This window comes from Nerophis lumbriciformis, linkage group LG32, assembly GCF_033978685.3.
Source record: "Nerophis lumbriciformis linkage group LG32, RoL_Nlum_v2.1, whole genome shotgun sequence".
NCBI lineage: Eukaryota > Metazoa > Chordata > Actinopteri > Syngnathiformes > Syngnathidae > Nerophis > Nerophis lumbriciformis.
The window spans coordinates 10,553,458-10,580,532 of record NC_084579.2 but is presented as its reverse complement, the minus strand read 5'-3'; the positions used below and the strand labels follow the sequence as shown (position 1 = coordinate 10,580,532).

The 27,075-nt window shown below is 40.2% G+C and overlaps 1 protein-coding gene across 1 annotated transcript in view; it reads left to right on the top strand.

Annotated features, from left to right (window-relative positions):
* unc5cb (unc-5 netrin receptor Cb) overlaps positions 1 to 27,075 on the top strand; it is a 426,633-nt gene that overhangs the window by 296,710 nt on the left and 102,848 nt on the right. The window contains exons 3-4 of the mRNA XM_061926996.1: positions 13,353 to 13,496; positions 24,825 to 24,928. Of these exons, the coding sequence (XP_061782980.1) occupies positions 13,353 to 13,496; positions 24,825 to 24,928 (248 nt within the window). The remainder of the gene's footprint in view (positions 1 to 13,352; positions 13,497 to 24,824; positions 24,929 to 27,075) is intronic.

Sequence of the window (27,075 nt, the reverse complement as noted above, 5' to 3'; positions counted from 1 at the left end):
TATTTAAGTTCATTGTTTTCAGTTTGTCGTTCTGGCGACATCCCACAATTATGCTCTGCACATTCCTGACACTTGATTTCATGTCCATCGTTCATGCTGCTCCTTTAGTCCATGCCAAGTAAGTTTTTGTTTATTTTTGCTACAGTCTTTTATTTTCATAGTTTGTTCTCCGCCACTGTACTTTTTTTTTTTTGGTCCTTAGTTATAGTGTTAAAATAAAAATATGTACTCTCATTCCCGTCTCGCCCGAGCCAACTTTCCGTTGCCTTCTAGAAAAACTAAACCCCAGGACCAAGTCATGACAGGTGGAGAGAGAAATAAATGATGTAATATAATTTAGTAAAAATGAGTCATTTTAAAACTAATATTAAAGATAATATTGAAGTATACAAATGATGTATGTGTGTAGTGTGAGAAACAGAAGACACATAGCTGAGGTCTGCCACCTAGCGAGTGTTAGTTGTGTCTCCATGCCATGACATGACGAGCTGCAGGCTGAGCAGAGCCATGAGGTCATGGGATGATGTCATCAGGCTTCTTCCTCTTCTGCCTGGTTGATCCCTCTGATATGTTTTAAGTAAATAATTTCCATGAAGTCACCGACGTCTGCTCCTCGTCACTTAAAATTGAAAAGTTGAGTCAGGACTTTGGCACAGTGGTCCCTCGAGGACGGCTCCATTATGGGGTTGTCTCGATACCAATGTTTTGGTGCAAAAATGTATTTTGATACTTTTCTAAATAAAGGGAACCACAAAAAATGCCATTATTGGCTTTATTTGAACAGAAAATCTTAGGGTACATTAAACATATGTTTATTATTGCAATGTAGTCCTTAAATAAAATAGTGAACATACAAGACAACTTTTCTTTTAGTAGTAAGTAAACAAACAAAGGCTCCTAATTAGTCTGCTGACATATGTAGTAACATATTGTGTCCTTTATCATTCTATTATTTTGTCAAAACTATGAAGGACAAGCTGTAAAAAAATGATTATAAATCTACTTGTTCATTTACTGTTAATATCTGCTTATTTACTGTTTCAACATCCACACTTCTGTTACAATGTAATAATCACTTATTCTTCTGTTGTTTGGATACTTTACATTAGTTTTGGATGATACCACAAATGTAGGTATCGATCCGATACCAAGTAGTTACAGGATCATAAATTGGTCATATTCAAAGTTCTCACGAGTCCAGGGACGTATTTCCTGAGTTTATGAATATAATATGTGTCAAGACTTGGTCCTTGGTGTTTGCTTTTCCGGAAGGCAACGGAAAGTTGGCTCGGGCGATACGGGAATGTGAGTACATATTTAATTTTAACACTCAAAAAAAAAAAAAAGAATAAACAAAAGGCGCGCACAAGGGCGGAAGTACAAAACTTGACTATAAACACAAAACTCGCACAAAGGCAGAAACTATGAACAATGAAACAAAACTTGCAAACTATGGCATGAATAAAGAAAACTTACTTGGGCGAGAAAACGGCATGAAAAAGAGCAGCAAGGGTGTGTGGAGAGTGTGTCAGGGGTATGATGTCGCCAGGGAGACTTCCTGGCAACAATCGGTTTAAATAATAGTGACATGATTAAAGACAGGTGCGTGAGTCGTGAGGGCAGGTGAAAACTAATGGGTTGCTATGTTGACAAACAAGAGTGCACAATGAGTCCAAACGTGGAACAGGTGAAACTAATGGGTAACCATGGAAACAAGACAAGGGAGTGAAAAGCAGGAACTAAAAAGAGTCCAAAACCAAAAAGCACATGGCCAAACAAAAACATGATCAACACAGACATGACAGAACCCTCCCCCCTTACGGACAGATCCCAGATGTCCAAAAACAAAAACATGATCAACACAGACATGACAATATGAATTTAACAAACAAAAGAAAAAAGATTTTGTGACGATAAAAAATATCGACCTCTGAATCACTAATCCTCGCCTACATGGTGACAAATGAAGTGAGTTTCTTACACGTATCATCCCTGCAGGACGAGGAACAGGTAAACATGCTTCACTACACACCGTAGCTCACCAGCGTCACAATGTAAACAAACGCCATGGGTGGATCTACACCTGACATCCACTGTAATGATACCAAGTACAGGAGCGTATCTAGTCCATACTACTATTTTTTTTTTTTTAATTCATATTATATTTATAAGCTCAGGAAATATGTCCCTGGACACATGAGAACTTAAATTATGACCAATGTATGATCCTGTAACTACTTGGTATCGGATCGATACCTAAATTTGTATCATCCAAAACTAATGTAAAGTATCAAACAACAGAAGAATAAGTTATTATTACATTTTAACAGAAGTGTAGATAGAACATGTTAAAAGAGAAAGTAAGCAGATATTAACAGTAAATGAACAAGTATATTAATAATGAATTTTTACAGCTTGTCCTTAATAATGTTGACAAAATAATAGAATGATAAATAACACAATATGTTACTGCATATATCAGCAGACTAATTAGGAGCCTTTGTTTGTTTACTTACTACTAAAAGACAAGTTGTCTTGTATGTTCACTATTTTATTTAATGAAAACATTGTTCTTCTATTGCAATAATAAACATATGTTTAATGTACCCTAAGATTTCTTGTTAAAATAAAGCCAATAATGCCATTTTTTGTGGTCCCCTTTAGTTAGAAAAGTATCAAAGTATCCACATACATTTTGGATACTAAATACCAAAATATTGGTATTGAGACTATAGCTAAACATGCTACACTGCACACTGTAAATGTAAACGTAAACAAAGGTGGACCGATCGATACAAATATCGACAGTAACGATACCAAGTATAATGTCCTTACATGGTCGATAAAACAGAGGTTGTAATCAATATTTTGTATTATCAAAAAAAAAAATCCTTTTTGTTATTGCTTACGAATTCAGGGAAAACAATCAGTGGACACAGGAAGGCTTTAAGGGCAAACAACAAATGATTTACTGATTCAAGCAGAGACAATAATATAAATTAGAGATGTCCGATAATGGCTTTTTTGCCGATATCCGATATTTCCGATATGGTCCAACTCTTAATTACCGATTCCGATATCAACCGATACCGATATATACAGTCGTGGAATTAACTCATTATTATGCATAATTTTGTTGTGATGCCCCGCTGGATGCATTAAACAATGTAACAAGGTTTTCCAAAATAAATCAACTCAAGTTATGGAAAAAAAATGCCATATTTATTATTGAAGTCACAAAATGCATTATTTTTTTTAACATGCCTCAAAACAGCAGCTTGGAATTTGGGACATGCTCTCCCTGAGAGAGCATGAGGAGGTTGAGGTGGTGGGGGGGGGGGGGGGGGGGGGGGGTATATTGTAGCGTCCCGGAAGAGTTAGGGCTGCCAGGGTTTCTGGGTATTTGTTCTGTTGTGTTTATGTTGTGTTACGGTGCGGATGTTCTCCCGAAATGTGTTTGTCATTCTTGTTTGGTGTGGGTTCACAGTGTGGCGCATATTTGTAACAGTGTTAAAGTTGTTTATACGGCCACCCTCGGTGTGACCTGTATGGCTGTTGACCAAGTATGCGTGGCATTCACTTGTGTGTGTGAAAAGCCGTAGATGTTATGTGACTGGGCCGGCACGCAAAGGCAGTGCCTTTAAGGTTTATTGGCGCTCTGTACTTCTCCCTACGTCCGTGTACACAGCAGCGTTTTAAAAAGTCATATATTTTACTTATTGAAACCAATACCGATAATTTCCGATATCACATTTTAAAGCATTTATATTTTTCCTGATTATAATTGTGCTTAAAAATTCAATCATTCAATTTGAAGTGTCAGCATTGGTATGGCCAATACTGCCCCTGTTACTACTTGTTATTGGATCGATATGCAAATGTGCAGTATCACCCAAAACTAATGTAAAGTATCAAACGAGAGATGAATACGTGCTTATTATATTTGAACAGAAACGCAGATAGAACCATGTTACAACATAAAGTAAACAATAAATTAGTGAATAAATAATTACGAGCTTTGAGAAAATACAACGGGAAATGAGGCAATATATTGCTGCCAATTTAGGAGTTTATTCTATTGTTATTTGCATACCAAATGATATATCATGATGGCAGGGGTCTGCAGAATGTATCGCGATTAGGGCTCCAACTAACGATTAATTTGATAATCGATTAATCTGTCGATTATTACTTCGATTAATCGATTAATAATCGGATAAAAGAGACAAACTACATTTCTATCCTTTCCGGTATTTTATTGAAGGAAAAAACAGCATACTGGCACCATACTTATTTTGATTATTGTTTCTCAGCTGTTTGTACATGTTGCAGTTTATAAATAAAGGTTTATAAAAAAATAAATAAATGGAAAAAAAACTTTTTTTTTTGCCTCTGCGCATGTGCATAGCATAGATCCAACGAATCGATGACTAAATTAATCGGGAACTATTTTTATAATCGATTAAATCGATTAGTTGTTGCAGCCCTAGATTTTAGGCCAATCTCTGGATTGATGAAGTAATGTGCTGGTCATTCTTACTGGGGACCCTGGGGAGAAAGAGTTCACGGGGACCAAATTTTAAACAATTTTGCATAATTCACACAAATTTGTACGTGACTACTGGGGACCATTTAAAAAATAAAATAAAGTTCAAATTAAATGACATGATCCTCAGAATACAGCACTACAGCTGTCCTCTTATAGGACAGGTGGAAGTGATTAACTTTACACGGAGGACGTGTGAGCAGAGCAGAGAGTGCAGTACCAGCTACAGCCCGATGAGGGGGCTGCTTTGCAAATGTCTCACACTCAAACTAACCAGTAAACAAAGCTTAGGCATCTTCAGAATGGATCTGACTATCATTTAAAAAGGTTTCCCTTTAAGGGACCTGTTTTTTTGTCCCCATACCGTCAGAGGTCCCCTAAAAGTGACTGTGTAAACAGAGTGATGTCCCCATTAAGTAAGCATTGCCAGAACACACACACACACACACACACACACACACACACACACACACACACACGCAGTCACGGCTGCTCCTTCTGTGCCCGCCTGTAAATATTACATGAGTGCTAAGCTGGTGTGTGCACCAGAACAAGGAGTCTGTGTGAAGGCGCTGAACCTGAACTAAAATGGCATGTTCATTTTCAAAAGCAGCCACTCTCTCCCACTTATTTTTTTTTTATTTTTTTTTTGCATTTTCCATTCAGCCAGAAGACTCAAACCACTCTCTACCACCACATACCCGTGGGTAGAAAGTCAGTTGAGCTCATGCGGCAACGTTGGCCCTACAGCAGACCTGGGAAAATTAAGGCCTCCCGGACATTCCCCCAAAAAATGTTTTTATATCTTTAAGATGGAAAGTGTAGCTGCCATTATGATGTGCAGTGATGTTTTAGAATGACCGGAAGTCTTGAACTATACAAAGTATTTCAATGGTTGGAATCTGCACTTTTGCATGATATACTAGTTACTATGGTAATTCAATTAGTTACTATGGTAATCTAATTGGCACCAAGCAGTGTGGGTGGGGACCGTTTCCACAGAGTGTTTCCAGAGTGTCAGCCTGAAATGTGGGTGTCAGGGACATACGCGAAAGGAGATTTTTACAACAAAGTTCTGCATTCATATTTTGTTGTGTTTCGCTTGATTGTAAATAATGTAGATCGAGAAGGGGTGTGAGAAGTAAAATAGTTGTCAATATTCAGTGTTTTATCGTTCATAGTTAATATTGTAAATCCCATATTATTATCATGTACATTCTGGGTGTCTCATTCAGTAAAAAAAAAAAAAGGAAAATTTCATTCCGTTTTTTAAGGGTGTCTGTCATAAGGTTTTTAGCATTCAATCAGATATTATTATGAGGTTTTGTATTAGTGGTCCTAAAAATAGGACCCAAACACACACACATTGTACAGCAGATTGTCACAGTGTGTGTGTGTGTGTGTGTGTGTGTGTGTGTGTGTGTGTGTGTGTGTGTGTGTGTGTGTGTGTGTGTGTGTGTGTGTGTGTGTGTGTATTTCTGCCCTTGTTGAGACATCAACAAGGAAAAGTAGCTTCCATATGAGGAGGTGTGAACAAGTGATGACATAAATCATGGTCCCAATGCGTAAAACCATTGCATCTAATAGAGAATGTCTCATTTGCACCACCTGGTGGTGACATCTATCAAAATTAGAGTGCTCCCAAAAAGGAGGGATTTTTCAAATTGACTGTGTCGATTTTAAAAGGGCTCCCCCTCTGGTCAACATATGAAATAACAAATGTGTGTAAGAAATTGAAATGCACCCCCTTTGGCCAATATTAATAAAACATGAATAAATAAATATGTATATAGAGACGTACTGTAATAACTTGAAGTAAATAATGAAGATTAAATACTAATTACAAACAAAAGATTCAAAAAACACTTCTTTTTTTTTACCAAAAGCAGTCTTTTTCTCACAATATGTCGACTTTTTTCCTATAAAATTGGGAACAATTTCTCATATTCTTTGTTTCTGTAAAAGTATTACTTTTTAATGTAAAATTATTACTTTTTGATGCAAAATAGTGACATTTGTCATATATAATTCTGACTTTTATCACAATATTGCAAATGTTTTTGTTGTTCTTGCAAAATAGTGAAATTTTTTGAGTAAAATGATGACTTCTGTCATAATTTTGCCAAGTAAAATTCCGATTATTATTATAATATCGCCAAAATTTAAAAGTTTCCCTATAAAATTGTGACTTTTGTCAAGTAAAATTACGACTATTTTCATAAAATTTCCACAATGTTAAGCTTTTCTTGTCAAATTGCGACCGTCATTGAGTAAAATTCCAACTTTTATCATAATATTGCACAAATGTTCAGTTTTTCTTGTAATATTTTGACTTGTGTTGACTAAAATGACGACTTTTATTATAATACTGCCAAAATTCTACGTTTTTCTTGTGAAATTGTGAACTTTTTCTTGTGAAATTGTGAACTTTTTCTTGTGAAATTCCAACAAATTTTTCACAACAAGCTTTCTTATATTTGCAGAGTGTGTATATATTATTAATGTTGTAAATACACATCTTTATATATCTAAAAAGGGTGGTCCTAAAGAGGGAGGCATTTTTCTCAGGTCTCAAGAAGGTAACAAATACAGCCACAAGTCCAAAATAATTGCCCAGGCCTGCCCTACAGCAATCACTGGCTTCACATTGTCTCCTTGGGCACAGTGGATGTGTTCTGAATTAGATTTACGGCACAGATTAGGGCGCTGATTGAATGAACCCTAAAAAAAAAAGACTCCTGACAATGATGTCACATCAACAGCGTGTCCCTTAGGTGTGCTCAAAGTGCAGAGAACACCTCTAACTTGCATAACAAATCAAATCTGATTCATGGAAATGAAAATGAGCGCAATAAATCGTGCCTACTCCTACAGGGTTGTGTAATGTTGACTGTTTCATATTTCACCCCGCAGATGTGTGTCAATGCAGCCGTGCTAAAGCCATTCAAGTAAATCATTGCAAAGTCAATGTTTTCCAAATTTTGGTCATAAAGGTTGAGCGGGATTCATTTTGGGTGTTGTGTTGCACCTGCAAGTGAGTGCTCACACTGCTGAATCAAAATATGAAAACATCATTAAATGGCTCTTTTAAAGCCATTGGGAGGAATTGAGGTATTATTCAAATATAACACGTACATGAACGCTTGTTTGTTTAGTTGTGCCCTGTGAGACCAGTGTACCCCGCCTCTCGCCCCAAGTTAGCTGTGATAGGCTCCAGCTTACCCTCAACCCTATAAAGGCTAAGCCATATAGAAAATGTATGGTTGGAAATTGAAACTATTAAATTTATTTAAAAAAAAAAAAATATATATATATATATAACTACTTAGTTTTCATATTTAAATTTGGTATATTTGTCCAGGGTGTACCCCGCCTTCCGCCCGAATGCAGCCGAGATGGGCTCCAGCACCCCCCGCAACCCTAAGAGGGACATGCGGTAGAAAATGGATGGATGGATGTTTTATTTTATTTTAATATTGTGGTTTTATGATTTATTTGAGACATTGTTTTTTTGGACAATTGATATCCATTTATATTTTTTTTATGTAATTTAATTGTTTTCTTATTTAAATGCCTTGATTATCACACAACATTTTTTCTTGTACAGTCAGAACAGTGTTTGTGCATTTTTATTTTTTTTAAATATAATTTATTTGATTTTATATTTAACTACTTAGTCTTCATATTTAAATTTGGTATATTTGTCCAGGGTGTACTCCGCCTTCCGCCCGAATGCAGCTGAGATAGGCTCCAGCTCCCCCCGCGACCCCAAAAGGGACAAGCGGTAGAAATGGATGGATGGATGTTTAATTTTATTTTAATATTGTGGTTTTATGATTTTTTTGAGACATTGTTTTTTTGGACAATTGATATCCATTTATATTTTTTTTATGTAATTTAATTGTTTTCTTATTTAAATGCCTTGATTATCACACAACATTTTTTTCTTGTACAGTCAGAACAGTGTTTGTGCATTTTTTATTTTTTTTTAATATAATTTATTTGATTTTATATTTAACTACTTAGTCTTCATATTTAAATTTGGTATATTTGTCCAGGGTGTACCCCGCCTTCCGCCCGAATGCAGCTGAGATAGGCTCCAGCACCCCCCGCGACCCCAAGAGGGACATGCGGTAGAAAATGGATGGATGGATGTTTTATTTTATTTTAATATTGTGGTTTTATGATTTTTTTTTGAGACATTGTTTTTTTGGACAATTGATATCCATTTATATTTTTTTAATGTAATTTAATTGTTTTCTTATTCAAATGCCTTGATTATCACACAACATTTTTTTCTTGTACAGTCAGAACAGTGTTTGTGCATTTTTATTTTTTTTTAAATATAATTTATTTGATTTTATATTTAACTACTTAGTTTTCATATTTAAATTTGGTATATTTGTCCAGGGTGTACCCCGCCTTCCGCCCGAATGCAGCTGAGATAGGCTCCAGCACCCCCCGCGACCCCAAGAGGGACGTGCGGTAGAAAATGGATGGATGGATGTTTTATTTTATTTTAATATTGTGGTTTTATGATTTTTTTTGAGACATTGTTTTTTTGGACAATTGATATCCATTTATATTTTTTTAATGTAAATTAATTGTTTTCTTATTTAAATGCCTTGATTATCACACAACATTTTTTTCTTGTACAGTCAGAACCGTGTTTGTGCATTTTTATTTTTTTTTAATATAATTTATTTGATTTTATATTTAACTACTTAGTCTTCATATTTAAATTTGGTATATTTGTCCAGGGTGTACACCGCCTTCCGTCCGAATGCAGCTGAGATAGGCTCCAGCACCCCCCGCGACCCCAAGAGGGACATGCGGTAGAAAATGGATGGATGGATGTTTTATTTTATTTTAATATTGTGGTTTTATGATTTTTTTTGAGACATTGTTTTTTTGGACAATTGATATCCATTTATATTTTTTTAATGTAAATTAATTGTTTTCTTATTTAAATGCCTTGATTATCACACAACATTTTTTTCTTGTACAGTCAGAACCGTGTTTGTGCATTTTTATTTTTTTTTAATATAATTTATTTGATTTTATATTTAACTACTTAGTCTTCATATTTAAATTTGGTATATTTGTCCAGGGTGTACACCGCCTTCCGTCCGAATGCAGCTGAGATAGGCTCCAGCACCCCCCGCGACCCCAAGAGGGACATGCGGTAGAAAATGGATGGATGGATGTTTTATTTTATTTTAATATTGTGGTTTTATGATTTTTTTGAGACATTGTTTTTTTGGACAATTGATATCCATTTATATTTTTTTAATGTAATTTAATTGTTTTCTTAATTAAATGCCTTGATTATCACACAACATTTTTTCTTGTACAGTCAGAACAGTGCTTGTGCATTTTTTTTTTTTTTTATATATATAATTTATTTGATTTTGTATTTAACTACTTAGTCTTCATATTTAAATTTGGTATATTTGTCCAGGGTGTACCCCGCCTTCCGCCCGAATGCAGCTGAGATAGGCTCCAGCACCCCCCGCGACCCCAAGAGGGACATGCGGTAGAAAATGGATGGATGGATGTTTTATTTTATTTTAATATTGTGGTTTTATGATTTTTTTGAGACATTGTTTTTTTGAACATTTATTTATTTATTTTTTAATGTAATTTAATTGTTTTCTTATTTAAATGCCTTGATTATCACACAACATTTTTTCTTGTACAGTCAGAACAGTTTTTTTTAAATATAATTTATTTGATTTTATATTTAACTACTTAGTCTTCATATTTAAATTTGGTATATTTGGTCCAGGGTGTACAACGCCTTCCGCCCGAATGCAGCCGAGATGGGCTCCAGCAACCCCCGCGACCCCAAAAGGGACAAGCGGTAGGAAATGGATGGATGGATATTTTGGTACTTGGTAGTTTTAGTGTTATATTTTATATAGTTTATCAAATTAATACATTGTTAGACTTAGACAAACAATGGGAATTGTTCCACACAGTAGCTCAGGTACAAAGGATGGACAGGATAAGGATGGAAAGGATAATACACACAAGGGCACAAGAAGAGGGCGAAAACATAAGGTATATAGTAGACTAAAAATGTACCATTATTTACATATTATATATACAGTATATATTATATAATATTATATTTTATCGTATATATAATATTTAATAAATGTATTAATATTAGTATTATTATTATAAGTATTATCATATCATATATTTTATTTTATATTTTATAATATGATAATTTTTTGTTACTTTATTATATTAAATTAATGTCCTATTTTTTATTAACATTTTGTACATTTTGCTGGGCTTTTAAAACAAGGTCTAAGTTGTTGTATATTTAATTGTGATGTATTCTTTTTTAAAGTTCAATATTTTATCACAACACTTAGTTTGTTTTTAAAAAAAAAAATTTTTGGCGTTAGTTCTATTAATTATTCTAACAATCCGAAGCCTTTATCCTGTTGCCTTTTCATCGTGTGTATTGCGCTATAGTAAATCTGACAACCTCCTCGAGGCTGCGGGCGGAATAAAGACGCCAGTAAAATATAGCCGTAAACAAGAAATGCACACAAACTAAAAATGGAAGGAGGGAAAAAAAAAAAGTAGCCTGGTGTGGCACATTGTGGGTTTTTTTTGCGTCGCTGATGATAGGGTCTGCCTTCGGTATCCAAACATGAACATGAGCGTCTGCATCTTAAGTGGTGGCTTGTTATGGCACAGACTGGCTGCTAATGCACACACAAAAAAAACCTCTTTTTTTGGCATAATTGCAGTTGGAACGCTGATGAAGTACATGTTAGTGACTCTTCAGCAAAGTTACCTCCACCGAACCGCGACAAAATCTTCATTCGCTGACATTTTTGTCGTGGCATAACTATTGCATTGTATTTACCTGGTGGTCACTTGGGCAGGTGTGCCTAATAAAGTGGCTCGCCCCATGCTTCATATGCATGCACGCTTCATATGTATCATGGCATTTGTCTGCAGTATGGGATTTATTTGTCTGCGGCCTGGTGCCCAGATGAGCACTAATCAGAGGGGTTAGCAAACGGGATTGTCTTAGCCGTGACGCTTAGAATCCGCCCCCACAGGACCCCCAGACCCAAAGCTTTAGAATCAGGGCCAGATGCACACACACACACACACACACACACACACACACACTGTGCAGTCATGTATTTGCTGCTTTACCCTTCTTCTCCTGAACTGCTGCACACAAACGGGTGAAAGTACAACTGTCTTGCCAAAAGTATTTGGCCACCCATCCAAATGATCAATCAATCAATCAATTTTTATTTATATAGCCCTAAATCACAAGTGTCTCAAATGGCTGCACAAGCCACAACGACATCCTCGGTTCAGAGCCCACATAAGGGTAAGGAAAAACTCACAACCCAGTGGGATGTCAATGTGAATGACTATGAGGAACCTTGGAGAGGACCGCAGATGTGGGTGACGTCGAGTGGGTTTAGCATAATATTGTGAGAGTCCAGTCCATAGTGGATCTAACATAATATTGTGAGAGTCCAGTCCATAGTGGATCTAACATAATAGTGTGAGAGTCCAGTCCATAGTGGATCTAACATAATAGTGAGAGTCCAGTCCAGAGTGGATCTAACATAATAGTGAGAGTCCAGTCCATAGTGGATCTAACATAATATTGTGAGAGTCCAGTCCATAGTGGATCTAACATAATAGTGTGAGAGTCCAGTCCATAGTGGATCTAACATAATAGTGAGAGTCCAGTCCATAGTGGATCTAACATAATATTGTGAGAGTCCAGTCCATAGTGGATCTAACATAATACATATATATATATATATATATATATATATATATATATATATATATATATATATATATATATATATATATATTTATATATATATCCTCAAAATATGCAAACAAAACTGTGTTTAGATAATTGATACTTCAAACTTGCATAAATAAATCTTAAGGAATATAACATAACTTGGCTTCTGAGAGCTTCAAAATGTAATGAATAAAATGCTAAAGTTGTTGATAAACAAGCAATTATTTTAATAATTAAATATGGTCATTTTAAATGAATTATTATGATAATTTAAAATTAATTATTTCAAATATGTTTATTTTAATTCTAGGTCTGGATGTAATAAGGAGTCAGAAAAAATACAAATAAAAATACAATTAATTTTGATGTTTGTAGCAAAATATAGTAAAACATTTATTTATTTATTTTTTTTTTTTAATTAATAAATATATTTATTTTTAGGTAAGATAAACATAATACAGTGTATCTCTAGTCTGGATGATTTAGTTCTTGTCACCCTGTTGTCCTCCTGTCGTGAAAAAAGGCTATACTCAACTCAGGTCTGCATGGAGCTGGAGGGGGCGTGGCCTCCAGCTCCGGCTGAAAATCGGGAGCTTTTCGGGAGAATATTTATCCCGGGAGGTTTTCGGGAGAGGCGCTGAATTTCGGGAGTCTCCCGGAAAATTCGGGAGGGCTGGCAAGTATGCCCGCGGACCAGAGTTTGACACCCATGTTGTAGTGTGTTGCCCGCAGCTAAAAGCAACTGCGTGAGAACGTATACTCGAATATCACGATATAGTCATTTTCTATATCGCACAGAGACAAACCCGCGATATATCGATTATATCGATATATCGCCCAGCCCTACCTTCTACAATAGTTATATAAAACATTTGGTGTCAGAAATGGGATCCAAGGTTTGATCATTCAGACGACTTTATTACATTGCTCCACAAATGTCATTTCCAGCGATGTGAAAAAGAGGATGAGTCCACAATGTTGCCTTCTTCTCGGCAGGCCTGGTGGTGAGAGAAGCCAGCATCGAGATCACTCGGCAGCAGGTGGAGGAACTCTTCGGCCCGGAGGACTTCTGGTGTCAGTGTGTGGCCTGGAGCTCGGCGGGCACCACCAAGAGCCGTAAAGCCCACGTCCGTATCGCCTGTGAGTACTCTTGTCCTGACTCTTTATCCCATACTTGCCAACCTTGAGACCTCCGATTTCGGGGGATGGGGTGGGCGTGGTCGGGGGTGGGGCGGGGGCAGAGCCGGCCCAAGGCATAAGCGTACTATGCGCTTGCTTAGGGCCCCGCGGCCACCAGGGGGCCCCCAAAAGCCCATCCATCCATCCATTTTCTACCGCTTATTCCCTTTTGGGGTCGCGGGGGGCGCTGGAGCTTACAAAAAATTATTTTTTATTTTTTGCATGTACGAGTCTGACTGATGATTTCTAAATGATCAAAGATATATTATTGTACAAAAACACAATTTTAGGTCAACAGTTTTGCACATTGCTGTTTCAGGTTTTTGTTACCAAAAATAATCAAATGAATCAGAATCAGCTTTATTGTCCAGTTATGTTTAACACACATGGAATTTAACTTCAGTAGACTGCGCTCTCTTTGTACAAAGTAAACATTAAATATGAACAATTAACTAAAAATATAAACTAGTAATTAAAGACTAATAAGTACAAGACTGATGAGACAAGATGACACTTTTACTGTAAATACAAAGCTTTATCACTTGGACTGTTCAACCCCAGGCCACTCTTGTAGCTGAATGTTTTCTACATTTTAAGATTAGGAACCATATGTGGCACTCTGGACATCATTCGTTCATTCATTGGTATTATTTATGTTCTTAACTGGGCCACCCCCATATCTTTATAAATGACATGTCATTTGTAAAGACATGCCAGGCTGACAATAGGATAATGTAAACAACACTGCCAGAGCCGCAATGAGTTTATAGTAGGTGTGTGAATGATCAACAATCAATATTATTGGCAGAAATAGAGGGCCCCAAAATCAAATTTTGCTTAGGGCCCCATGGAGGCTTGGGCCGGCACTGGGCGGGGGTGTGGTTAGGGGCGTGGTTAAGAGGGGAGGAGTATATTTACAGCTAGAATTCACCAAGTCAAGTATTTCATATATATATATATATGTATATGTATATATATATATATATATATATATATATATATATATATATATATATATATATATATATATATATATATATATATATATATATATATATATAAGAAATACTTGACTTTCACTGAATTCTAGCTATATATATATATTTATTTTGTTATATATATATGTATATATAAATAAAATAAATACTTGAATTTCAGTGTTCATTTATTTACACATATACCGTATTTTCCGCACTATAAGGCGCACCGGATTATTAGCCGCACCTTTAATGAATTACATATTTCATAACTTTGTCCACCAATAAGCCGCCCCGGACTATAAGCCGCGCCTACGCTGCGCTAAAGGGAATGTCAAAAAAACAGTCAGATAGGTCAGTCAAACTTTAATAATATATTAAAAACCAGCGTTCTAACAACTCTGTTCACTCCCAAAATGTACGCAAATGTGCAATCACAAACATAGTAAAATTCAAAATAGTGCAGAGCAATAGCAACATAATGTTGCTCGAACGTTAATGTCACAACACACAAAATAAACATAGCGCTCACTTTCTTAAGTTATTCTTCATTCGTAAATCCTTCGTCTTCGGTGTCCGAAGTGAAAAGTTGGGCAAATTTACGATCCACTGGCAGATGTTGGCGTCGTCTGGCGCTGCCTCCTCGTCTTAGTGAAGGTGTGTTCGCCTTCTGTCTTCCATTGTTCCCACGCAGTTAGCAGTCTAGCTTCGAATGCCCTGTTGACACCAATATCTAGCGGCTGGAGGTCTTTTGTCAATCCACCCGGAATGACGGCGAGTATTGAATTAAGTGCGTAAGCGTGTCTCTCAATGTGCTGTTATGAGCTAGCAAATATAACAACTACACTACCCAGCATGCAACGATAGTTACGAGCATGCGCGGTAGCCCTGAGAAGTTCCCACGCAGTTAGCAGTCTAGCTTCGAATGCCCTGTTGACACCAATATCTAGCGGCTGGAGGTCTTTTGTCAATCCACCCGGAATGACGGCGAGTATTGAATTAAGCGCGTAAGCGTGTCTCTCAATGTGCTGTTATGAGCTAGCAAATGTAACAACTACACTACCCAGCATGCAACGATAGTTACGAGCATGCGCGGTAGCCCTGAGAAGCGATGTTGTATGCTGGGAGTTCGAATGTGGTTATGAGCACGCTGTGAGAAAACGTTGAGAACTCAGTTAACACGCCTCGTCTGCATTATTTATAATTAGACAGACAACACACTTAATAGGAGCCATTTTGGGGTCTTTACATAAACACACAAATGGAAATGAAACGTCACATATCCCAGCATGCACCGCGCGCTTCTTCTACGGGGAAAAAAGATGGCGGCTGTTTACCGTAGTTGCGAGACCTAAACTTTATGAAAATGAATCTTAATATTTATCCATATATAAAGCGCACCGGGTTATAAGGCGCACTGTCAGCTTTTGAGAAAGTTTGTGGTTTTTAGGTGCGCCTTATAGTGCGGAAAATACGGTACACATACATAACACTCATCTACTCATTGTTGAATTAAGGGTTGAATTGTCCATCCTTGTTCTATTCTCTGTCACTATTTTTCTAGCCATGCTCAACACCCTCTCTGATGATCCGTTGATGTGTGGCACGCACAAAAGTGCTTTCATCAAATGCATTAGAGTCTGGAATCTTCCATCTCTCCCTAGTGTGGCCCAAAACCGGTCAATCTTTGCTTCCGGAGGAAGATCTTCAGTGCCAAGCACTTGGTAGTCCACTACTTCTTCCCGGAGGCTATCCAGGTCCAATCGCAGCTGCGGCTTGGAACTTACAAGCTGTAATGAGAGTAGCGTATGTGTGTGTGTGTGGCCCTTTAATAGGTGAGCATGTGAGGTGAGTGACGTCAGTGAGTGTGTGGGCGAGAGAAGAGAGGGAGCGGTAGCGGGAGTGCGGGCGGGACTAGTTTGTTTTGTGTTGGATTGGCTGTGTGCAAGCAATCAATAAAGCAAGATTTGCAACTAATCGCCGGATTCAGGCAGGAAAGGTGCAACGAAGCGTATTCCTTCATCTTACTCGTCGTCGGCCGTATATGTTATTGATGTTATAGAGGGCAGTATTGTCCTGTTTAAGAGTGTCACAACATTGCTGTTTACGGCAGACGAACTGCTTTACGGTAGACGAAAACGTGACTGCTGTTGTTGTGTGTTGTTACCGCGCTGGGAGGACGTTAATGAAACTGCCTAACAATAAACCCACATAAGAAACCAAGAACTCGCCCTCGATCATTCTACAGTTTTAATGTGTTTGGGAAGGCACGCTGTTTATATCGTGGGAAAGTGGACTCAGGTCCGCATGGAGCTGGAGGGGGCGTGGCCTCCCTTTGAACAGGAAGTGTGCCTGTCTCCTTGTGTACAGTACAGCCTAGACACAAGCAGAGGAAAGTGTGCACACAGAAAAGAGGCCAAAAGAGTGCGTGTTTACGCTGGCGGTCTCCATTCTAGTTTTCACAAAACGGTTTCCAAATGGATGAGACGCCTCCCCGAGTTTGTGCCAATTTGGGCTTCTCCGCCTTTGTTCTTTCCCAAACAGAAGCTGCCATTCAAAGAATGACGAAAGCCCAGAAGAGTTGACAGTTCTAGTTGTCGTTGCAGCATGAAGGCGACGGCGTTGCAGCATAAAATGCGTGTTACATAACGCGACGCACTTGGGACTGCATTCAGCTCTGCGTGGTCCACGTGGCCCAGGTCTGGACACGTCGTTGTAGATCAGGGGTGTCAAAAGCATTTTCATTGAGGGCCACATCGCAGTAACGGCTGCTTTCAGAGGGACGCTTTTTTAAAATGAATTGACATTATGCATGCGGGTAATAACCTGTGATTAATCGTGATTAATCGAAATGCATATGCATTTGATTATTAGATTTTTTTCATGTATAACTTGCTTCAAAATCATAAATAATACTTTGCATCAGTCCATCTTAGATGAGATCGGGCCCAGCGAAGCCGGAGGCGTTTCTGGGTGTTGTTGATAAATCAATCAATCAATGTTTATTTATATAGCCCTAAATCACAAGTGTCTCAAAGGGCTCGGTCCCACATAAGGGCAAGGAAAAACTCACAACCCAGTGGGATGTCAATGAGAATGACTATGAGAAACCTTGGAGAGGACCGCAGATGTGGGTGACCCCGCCCCCCTCCAGGGGAGACCGGATGCAATGGGCGTCGAGTGGGTCAAGCATAATATTGTGAAAGTCCAGTCCATAGTGGATCTAACATAATAGTGAGAGTCCAGTTCATAGTGGATCTAACAATAGTGAGAGTCCAGTCCATAGTGGATCTAACATAATAGTGAGAGTCCAGTTCATAGTGGATCTAACATAATAGTGAGAGTCCAGTCCATAGTGGATCTAACATAACAGTGAGAGTCCAGTCCATAGTGGATCTAACATAATAGTGAGAGTCCAGTCCATAGTGGATCTAACATAATAGTGAGAGTCCAGTCCATAGTGGATATAACATAATAGTGAGAGTCCAGTCCATAGTGGATCTAACATAATAGTGAGAGTCCAGTTCATAGTGGATCTAACATAATAGTGAGAGTCCAGTTCATAGTGGATCCAACATAATAGTGAGAGTTCAGTCCATAGTGGATCTAACATAATAGTGAGAGTCCAGTCCATAGTGGATCTAACATAATAGTGAGAGTCCAGTTCATAGTGGATCTAACTTAATAGTGAGAGTCCAGTTCATAGTGGATCTAACATAATAGTGAGAGTCCAGTCCATAGTGCATCTAACATAATAGTGAGAGTCCAGTCCATAGTGGATCTAACATAATAGTGAGAGTGCAGTCCATAGTGGATCTAACATAACAGTGAGAGTCCAGTCCATAGTGGATCTAACATAATAGTGAGAGTCCAGTCCATAGTGGATCTAACATAATAGTGAGAGTCCAGTTCATAGTGGGGCCAGCAGGAGACGGGTCAGCAGCCCAGAGATGTCCGAAACCGATGTACAGGCGAGCGGTCCACCCCGGGTCCCGACTCTGGACAGCCAGCACTTCATCCATGGCCACAGGACCTGTGTCCCCCCCCTCCACAAGGGAGAGGGGGGCAGAAAAGAAAAGAAACGGCAGATCAACTGGTCTAAAAAGGGGGTCTATTTAAAGGCTAGAGTATACAAATGAGTTTTAAGATGGGACTTAAATGCTTCTACTATAAATGGCTTTGGATTTGCATAGTAGAGTTTTAACTTGCACTTACAGATGTAGCGACCAACTGTAGTTACTGACAGTGGTTTTCTGAAGTGTTCCTGAGCCCATGTGGTGATATCCTTTACACACTGATGTCGCTTTTTGATGCAGTAGGAGGAGGGATCGAAAGTCCGTAATATCATCGCTTATGTGCAGTGATTTTTCCAGGTTGTCTGTACTTTTTGATGATATTACAGACCGTAGATGGTGAAATCCCTAAATTCCTTGCAATAGCTGGTTGAGAAATGTTCTTCTTAAACTGTTGGACAATTTGCTCACGCATTTGTTCTCAAAGTGGTGACCCTCGCCCCATCCTTTTTTGTGAATGACTGAGCATTTCATGGAAGCTGCTTTTATACCCAATCATGGCACCCACCTGTTCCCAATTAGCCTGTTCACCTGTGGGATGTTCCAAATAAGTGTTTGATGAGCATTCCTCATCTTTTCTCAGTCTTTTTTGCCACTTGTGCCAGCTTTTTTTTGAATTAATACTTAATTTAATTAATGTGTTAATAAAAACAAAGGTGACAAGCAGATATACAGATATATACAATTGTATTAAATGTTATAACAATGACTAATTAAAAGATAATTAGAAGCGTGCTCAGTTATTTTTAAAGCAAAAAATAGAACATGGACACCATTGGCTGGCTTACGTTATTTGTTTTATAATTGTGTATATTTTTTTTTTACAATTACTGAGTTTGTTATTGTAAAAAAAATGAAGCCCAAATAAAAAAGAATAAAAAAATCACCCTATTTCGTCAACATGAACCACAAAAAATGTGCAGCCTAGTTGTTGTTATATGCAGTGACATAAATGCTGATAAAAGCAGTTTTTTTATGCATCCGTAATCTTTCGGCGAGTGTACAGGTGTACCTAATGCTGTGAGCGGGTGAACCTATGTCATGTTTATTAAGGTTATTTTTGATTATGGCTAGAAAAAACTTCAAGATACCCAAGGTTTCTCATGGTTATATCATTGGGTTGAGTTTTTTCTTGCCCTGATGTGGGATCTGAGCCCAGGATGTCGTTGTGGCTTGTGCAGCCCTTTGAGACACTCGTGATTTAGGGCTATATAAGTAAACATTGATTGATTGATTATGCTAGAATACACATTCAATGACAGATAATGTTAACTATCTAAATTGCTGTCATTAGCTAAAAACAGCAGCATCGCGTGGACATCGGGGGCGATACCACTGGATTGGCAGACCGGGGTGGTGGTTCCTCTCTTTAAGAAGGGGAACCGGAGGGTGTGTTCTAACTATCGTGGGATCACACTCCTCAGCCTTCCTGGTAAGGTCTATTCAGGTGTACTGGAGAGGAGGCTACGCCGGATAGTCGAACCTCGGATTCAGGAGGAACAGTGTGGTTTTCGTCCTGGTCGTGTAACTGTGGACCAGCTCTATACTCTCGGCAGGGTCCTTGAGGGTGCATGGGAGTTTGCCCAACCAGTCTACATGTGCTTTGTGGACTTGGAGAAGGCATTCGACCGTGTCCCTCGGGAAGTCCTGTGGGGAGTGCTCAGAGAGTATGGGGTATCGGACTGTCTGATTGTGGCAGTCCGCTCCCTGTATGATCAGTGCCAGAGCTTGGTCCGCATTGCCGGCAGTAAGCCGGACCCGTTTCCAGTGAGGGTTGGACTCCACCAAGGCTGCCCTTTGTCACCGATTCTGTTCATAACTTTTATGGACAGAATTTCTAGGCGCAGTCAAGGCGTTGAGGGGATCCGGTTTGGTGGCTGCAGGATTAGGTCTCTGCTTTTTGCAGATGATGTGGTCCTGATGGCTTCATCTGGCCAGGATCTTCAGCTCTCACTGGATCGGTTCGCAGCCGAGTGTGAAGCGACTGGGATGAGAATCAGCACCTCCAAGTCCGAGTCCATGGTTCTCGCCCGGAAAAGTGGATGGAGTGCCATCTCCGGGTTGGGGAGGAGACCCTGCCCCAAGTGGAGGAGTTCAAGTACCTCAGAGTCTTGCTCACGAGTGAGGGAAGAGTGGATCGTGAGATCGACAGGCGGATCGGTGCGGCGTCTTCAGTAATGCGGACGCTGTATCGATCGGTTGTGGTGAAGAAGGAGCTGAGCCGGAAGGCAAAGCTCTCAAGTTACCGGTCGATCTACATTCCCATCCTCACCTATGGTCATGAGCTTTGGGTTATGACCGAAAGGACAAGATCACGGGTACAAGCGGCCGAAATGAGTTTCCTCCGCCGGGTGGCGGGGCTCTCCCTTAGAGATAGGGTGAGAAGCTCTGCCATCCGGGAGGAACTCAAAGTAAAGCCGCTGCTCCTCCACATCGAGAGGAGCCAGATGAGGTGGTTCGGGCATCTGGTCAGGATGCCACCCGAACGCCTCCCTAGGGAGGTGTTTAGGGCACGTCCGACCGGTAGGAGGCCGCGGGGAAGACCCAGGACACGTTGGGAAGACTATGTCTCCCGGCTGGCCTGGGAACGCCTCGGGGTCCCACAGGAAGAGCTGGACGAAGTGGCTGGGGAGAGGAAAGTCTGGGCTTCCCGGCTTAGGCTGCTGCCCCCGCGACCCGACCTCGGATAAGCGGAAGAAGATGGATGGATGGATGGATAGCTAAAAACACTCAAAGCTTATGAGCGTGCACGTGTTACGTACGTATGTAGTTACGTCATTACGCACTAGAAGCCATAAGAGGGCGGGATATATCACTTAAAATCCATCATAAAGTTAGCGCCCTCTAGACATGTGCGTAAATGTTGCAAACAGCCCCTTTAAGTTAAACAAATGATTTCCAAAATGTAATTACTGAAAATAGAATTTCAAAGATGCATTAAAAATGATTATAAATGAGGGCTGTCTAGCAATTAAAATCTTTAATTGCAATTAATAGCATTTTGTCTGTAGCTAACGTGTAATTAATTGCAGATAGAAGTTTTTATCTTAAACAGATAATTTTTAACACTATCATCATGGGACTGGGAAATGTGTTTGCTCTTTAAAATTGTTTATTTAACTTTTTTTATGTAGCTCAACCCATTGTGGACACAAACACTCTTTTGCAGACACACACAGGCTAAGACATTATTGATGTATATTGACAAATGGTTCCAGCACCCCCTGTGACCCCAAAAGGGACAAGCGGTATAAAATGGATGGATGGGATGAGTTAAGTATGATTTGGTGACACTGACGTTACCCTACTATTTGAAAAAATTTTTAAATAAAAACAGTACGTCCTGTTTTTGGAGGTGGTATTGAGCTGTGAAGAATAATGCAATCAAAAAAATATTATGAAAATGGGTATAAATTCAAAACCCAAAACCAGTGAAGTTGGCACGTTGTGTAAATGGTAAATAAAAACAAAATACAATGATTTGCAAATTATTTTAAACTTATATTTAATTGAATAGACTGCAAAGACAAGATATTTAATGTTCGAACTGGAAAACTTTAGTTTTTGCAAATATTAGCTCATTTGGAATTTGATGCCTGCAACATGTTTCAAAAAAGCTGGCACAAGTGGCAAAAAAGACTGAGAAAGTTGAGGAATGCTCATCAAACACGTATTTGGAACATCCCACAGGTGAACAGGCTAATTGGGCACAGGTGGGTGCCATGATTGGGTATAAAAACAGCTTCCCAAAAAATGCTCAGTCTTTCACAAGAAAGGATGGGGCGAGGGTCACCACTTTGTCAACAAATGCGAGAGCAAATTTTTGAGCCAGCTATTGCAAGGAATTTAGGGATTTCACCATCTACGGTCCGTAATATCATCAAAAGGCTCAGAGAATCTGGAGAAATCACTGCACGTAAGCGGCAAGGCTGAAAACCAACATTGAATGCCCGTGACCTTCGATTCCCTCAGGCGGTACTGCATCAAAAACCGACATCATTGGGGCGGTAAAGCTCGGTTGATAGAGTGGCCGTGCCAGCAACTTGAGGGTTCCAGGTTCTACTAGTCACTGCCGTTGTGTCCTTGGGCAAGACACTTTACCCACCTGCTCCCAGTGCCACCCACACTGGTTCAAATGTAACTTAGATATTGGGTTTCACTATGTAAAAGCGCTTTGAGTCACTAGAGAAAAGTGATTTCACCATCTACGGTCCGTAATATCATCAAAAGGCTCAGAGAATCTGGAGAAATCACTGCACGTAGGCGGCAAGGCTGAAAACCAACATTGAATGCCCGTGACCTTCGATCCCTCAGGCGGTACTGCATCAAAAACCGACATCATTGGGGCGGTATAGCTCGGTTGATAGAGTGGCCGTGCCAGCAACTTGAGGGTTCCAGGTTCTACTAGTCACTGCCGTTGTGTCCTTGGGCAAGACACTTTACCCACCTGCTCCCAGTGCCACCCACACTGGTTCAAATGTAACTTAGATATTGGGTTTCACTATGTAAAAGCGCTTTGAGTCACTGGAGAAAAGCGCTATATAAATATAATTCACTTCACAATTCACTTCCCATCAGTGTGTAAAGGATATCACCACATGGACTCAGGAACACTTCAGAAAACCACTGTAAGTGCAAATTAAAACTGTACTTTGCAAAGCGAAAAGCCATTTATCAACAACACCCAGAAACGGGGCCCGAGCTCATCTAATGCCCCCGTGCCAACATTTTTGCTGCCATTAAATTCTAAGTTAATGATTATTTGCAAAAACAAATGAAGTTTCTCAGTGTGAACATTAAATATCTTGTCTTTGCAGTCTATTCAATTGAATATAAGTTGAAAAGGATTTGCAAATCATTGTATTCTCTTTTTATTGACCATTTACACAACGTGCCAACTTCACTGGTTTTGTTTAATACTTTGGAATAGTCTATAAAAAATAATGTCAATTCAATCCTACGTGCATTAAGAGCTGGAGTGTGACCAACAGAAAGACGTGTGGGCTCTCCTGACTCGATCATGGCTATCTCCTGCACCTGAGAGCAGACATGGGGCCGTGTCTATTTCCTGCCACACTTACGTACTCTCTCCGCATTCGAGTGGCTCATCCAGTGCCGTTATTCCAGCGCCTCTCGCTCTCCCACTGTGGCGTCTCCCGCTGCTCCACCGCCTGTAATCAGCCATGATGAGCGGCCTGCCAGCGCTAACCCATCCCTCTCATCACAATGAAGCCCGCCACTTCCCCCCCACATTACACCCCGCTGAATGGATGAGCTCCTCAACTGGACGTGTGTATCTTTTCACAGCCAGACTCTACAGTGCGCGGTTTTTTTCATGGGGGAAAAATGGGCTTGTTTTGCTCTCCTCTGCCTTCGTATAGAGTGGAATCACATTGCGGGTCAGAGTTAGAGCGGCGTTTTTAGGAACCTTCAAAATGCCTTTTCAGTGTGTGTGTGCGAGAGCAGTGTTTTTCCGGAGGCACACCACCAGCAGAAAACATTAAAAAAATTAAACTCAGCAGCCGATATTGACAGTAAAAAGTCGCAATTGTTGGATATGACTTCAAACCATAACCAAGCATGCATCACTATAGCTCTTGTCTCTAAGTAGGTGTACTGTCACCACCTGTCACGTCACCCCCTAACTTATTTGGACTTTTTTGGTGTTTTCCTGTGTGTAGTGTTTTAGTTCTTGTCTTCCGCTCCTATTTTGGTGTTAATTGTCATGGCATGTACGGATGTACTTTGTGGACGCCGTCTGCTGCTCCACACGCTGTAAGTTTTTGCTGTCGTCCAGCATTCTGTTTTTGTTTACTTTGTAGCCAGTTCAGTTTTAGCTTCGTTTTGCATAGCCTTCCCTAAGCTTCAATGCCTTTTCTTAGCCCATACTTGCCAACCCTCCCGAATTTTCCGGGAGACTCCCGAAATTCAGCGCCTCTCCCGAAAAACTCCCGGGACAAATATACTCCCGAAAATCTCCCGATTTACAGCCGGAGCTGGAAGCCACGCCCCCTCCAGCTCCATGCGGACCTGAGTGAGGACAGCCTTTTTTCATGACGGGAGGACAACAGGGTGACAAGAACTAAATCATCCAGACTAGAGATAAATTGTATTATTATGTTTATTTTACCTAAAAATAAATGTATTTATTAATTAAAAAAAAAAATGTTTACTATATTTTGCTAAAAATAGTGATGCACATCAACTTCAAATGTTAACGTGTTTTTCTCTCTTTGTAGACTTGAGGAAGACTTTTGACCAAGAGCCCCTCGGGAAGGAGGTATCTCTGGAACAGGAAGTGTTGCTCCAGTGCCGACCACCAGAAGGCATCCCAATGGCTGAGGTAAGGTTCAACATAGTATCCACTAGGGTTGTACGGCATACCGGTATTAGTATAGTACCGCGATACAAATGGGTCATATTCGGTACTATACCACCTCTGAAAAGTACCAGTCCCCATGCTTCCATACACACCGTAGCTCACCGGCATCACAATGTAAACAAACACCATTGGTGGATCTACACCTGACATCCACTGTAATGATACCAAGTACAGGAGCGATACTACTATGATTACATCGATATTTTTTAGCATCACAAAATTTTATTTCATTTTTTTGAAGTTTATATTATGTTTATAAATTAAGGAAATATGTCCCTGGACACATGAGGACTTTGAATGCAGTACCATCATGGCACGCATGACGCTGGCAAGCGCCATTCATTTAAAACCCGCGTGCCGCACCAGCTTTCAAATTCCATATAAAGGTGTGGGCAGCGTGTCTGAGACCCCTGGTTTATACATAGCACAAAGCAAAAAAAAACTATGTATGCAATGTTATTACATTTAAAATTCCCAAAAATTTTTGCGGCTCCCATTGTTTTCTATAATTTGCGAAACTGGTCAAAATGGCTTTTTGACTGGTGAAGGTTGCCGACCCCTGGGTTAGGAGAACCCACAAAAGGGCAACCTCCACAGTATTACTCCCTGCAGTCCAATCCAGACCGTGGGCGAGGGCAATTTTCCACCGCCACTTTGGTTAACACAGGTAGAAATGTGAGACTTGACTGTAGAGGGCCAGAGGAGACATAATTCAACCATTTGTTTGCCTTCCTTCCAGTCTACAGTAGACTCTTAAAGCTGCTTTTGAAAAGGCTCACTTGCAGCAACATAAATAGAGGATGAAAGCCTAGATTGATGTGTGGGGGTGGGGGTGGGGGGGGGGGGGTACTGTAGCGTGTGTGTTGTGGTTGGAATGAACCCTGTCAAGACTTGTGATTGACCTGGAAACGGCGAGTTAACCGAGTGGAACTGCACAACATTTATCCGCACTCAAAGTGCTGACAGGCTAAATGGTCCAAAGTTTTCAGGCGCTGCTCGACAGACCTGTCCTTAAACAATCCTGGGCCGGAGTTGCTGCCGCAGCCAGAAAAGGGTCTCTTCCCAGGGACTTTCGGAGAGCTCTCGCCTTCAGCCCGGCTCTTTTGGATTTGCCGGGTGCGGCGATTAGGGACACAGCTGGGTTCCGCATTGACACAAATGGCTGACCGTGATTGGCCAAGCGACGGAGGCGCGGTGCTTGGGTTGGTTGAAAAAAAGTAATTGTGTTATATTTGGGGAAAACATGTCTTCATTCTGTTAAAATGGGCCAAAGTTGCCCGCTCTTTTTTTCAATTTTAAGAATGTTTTCCTCATAAATACAGCCCTAAGTCAAAATGTCCAAGTTCCTTGTCGGAAGTTTCAACTGAAACTGTCTGTTTCAAGATGCACAATAAGGAAGCATCCATCCATCCATCCATCTTCTTCCGCTTATCCGAGGTCGGGTCGCAGGGGCAGCAGCCCAAGCAGGAAAGCCCAGACTTTCCTCTCCCCAGCCACTTCCTCCAGCTCCTCCCGGGGGTTCCCGAGGCGTTCCCAGGCCAGCCGGGAGACATAGTCTTCCCAACGTGTCCTGGGTCTTCCCCGTGGCCTCCTACCGGTCGGACGTGCCCTAAACACCTCCCGAGGGAGGCGATCGGGTGGCATCCTGACCAGATGCCCGAACCATCTCATCTGGCTCCTCTCGATGTGGAGGAGCAGCGGCTTTACTTTGAGCTCCCCCCGGATGGCAGAGCTTCTCACCCTATCTCTAAGGGAGAGCCCCGCCACCCGGCGGAGGAAACTCATTTCGGCCGCTTGTACCCGTGATCTTGTCCTTTCGGTCATAACCCAAAGCTCATGACCATAGGTGAGGATGGGAACGTAGATCGACCGGTAACTTGAGAGCTTTTCCTTCCGGCTCAGCTCCTTCTTCACCACAACGGATCGATACAGTGTACACTCGCTTTCTCCCGTGTTGCTGGCTGTCGTGTCGTTTTCGTCGGTTTCGCTTGCATACGGTTCAAACCGATATGGCTCAATAGCTTCAGTTTCTTTTTCAATTTCGTTTTCGCTACCTGCCTCCACACTACAACCATCCGTTTCAATACATGCGTAATCTGTTGAATCGC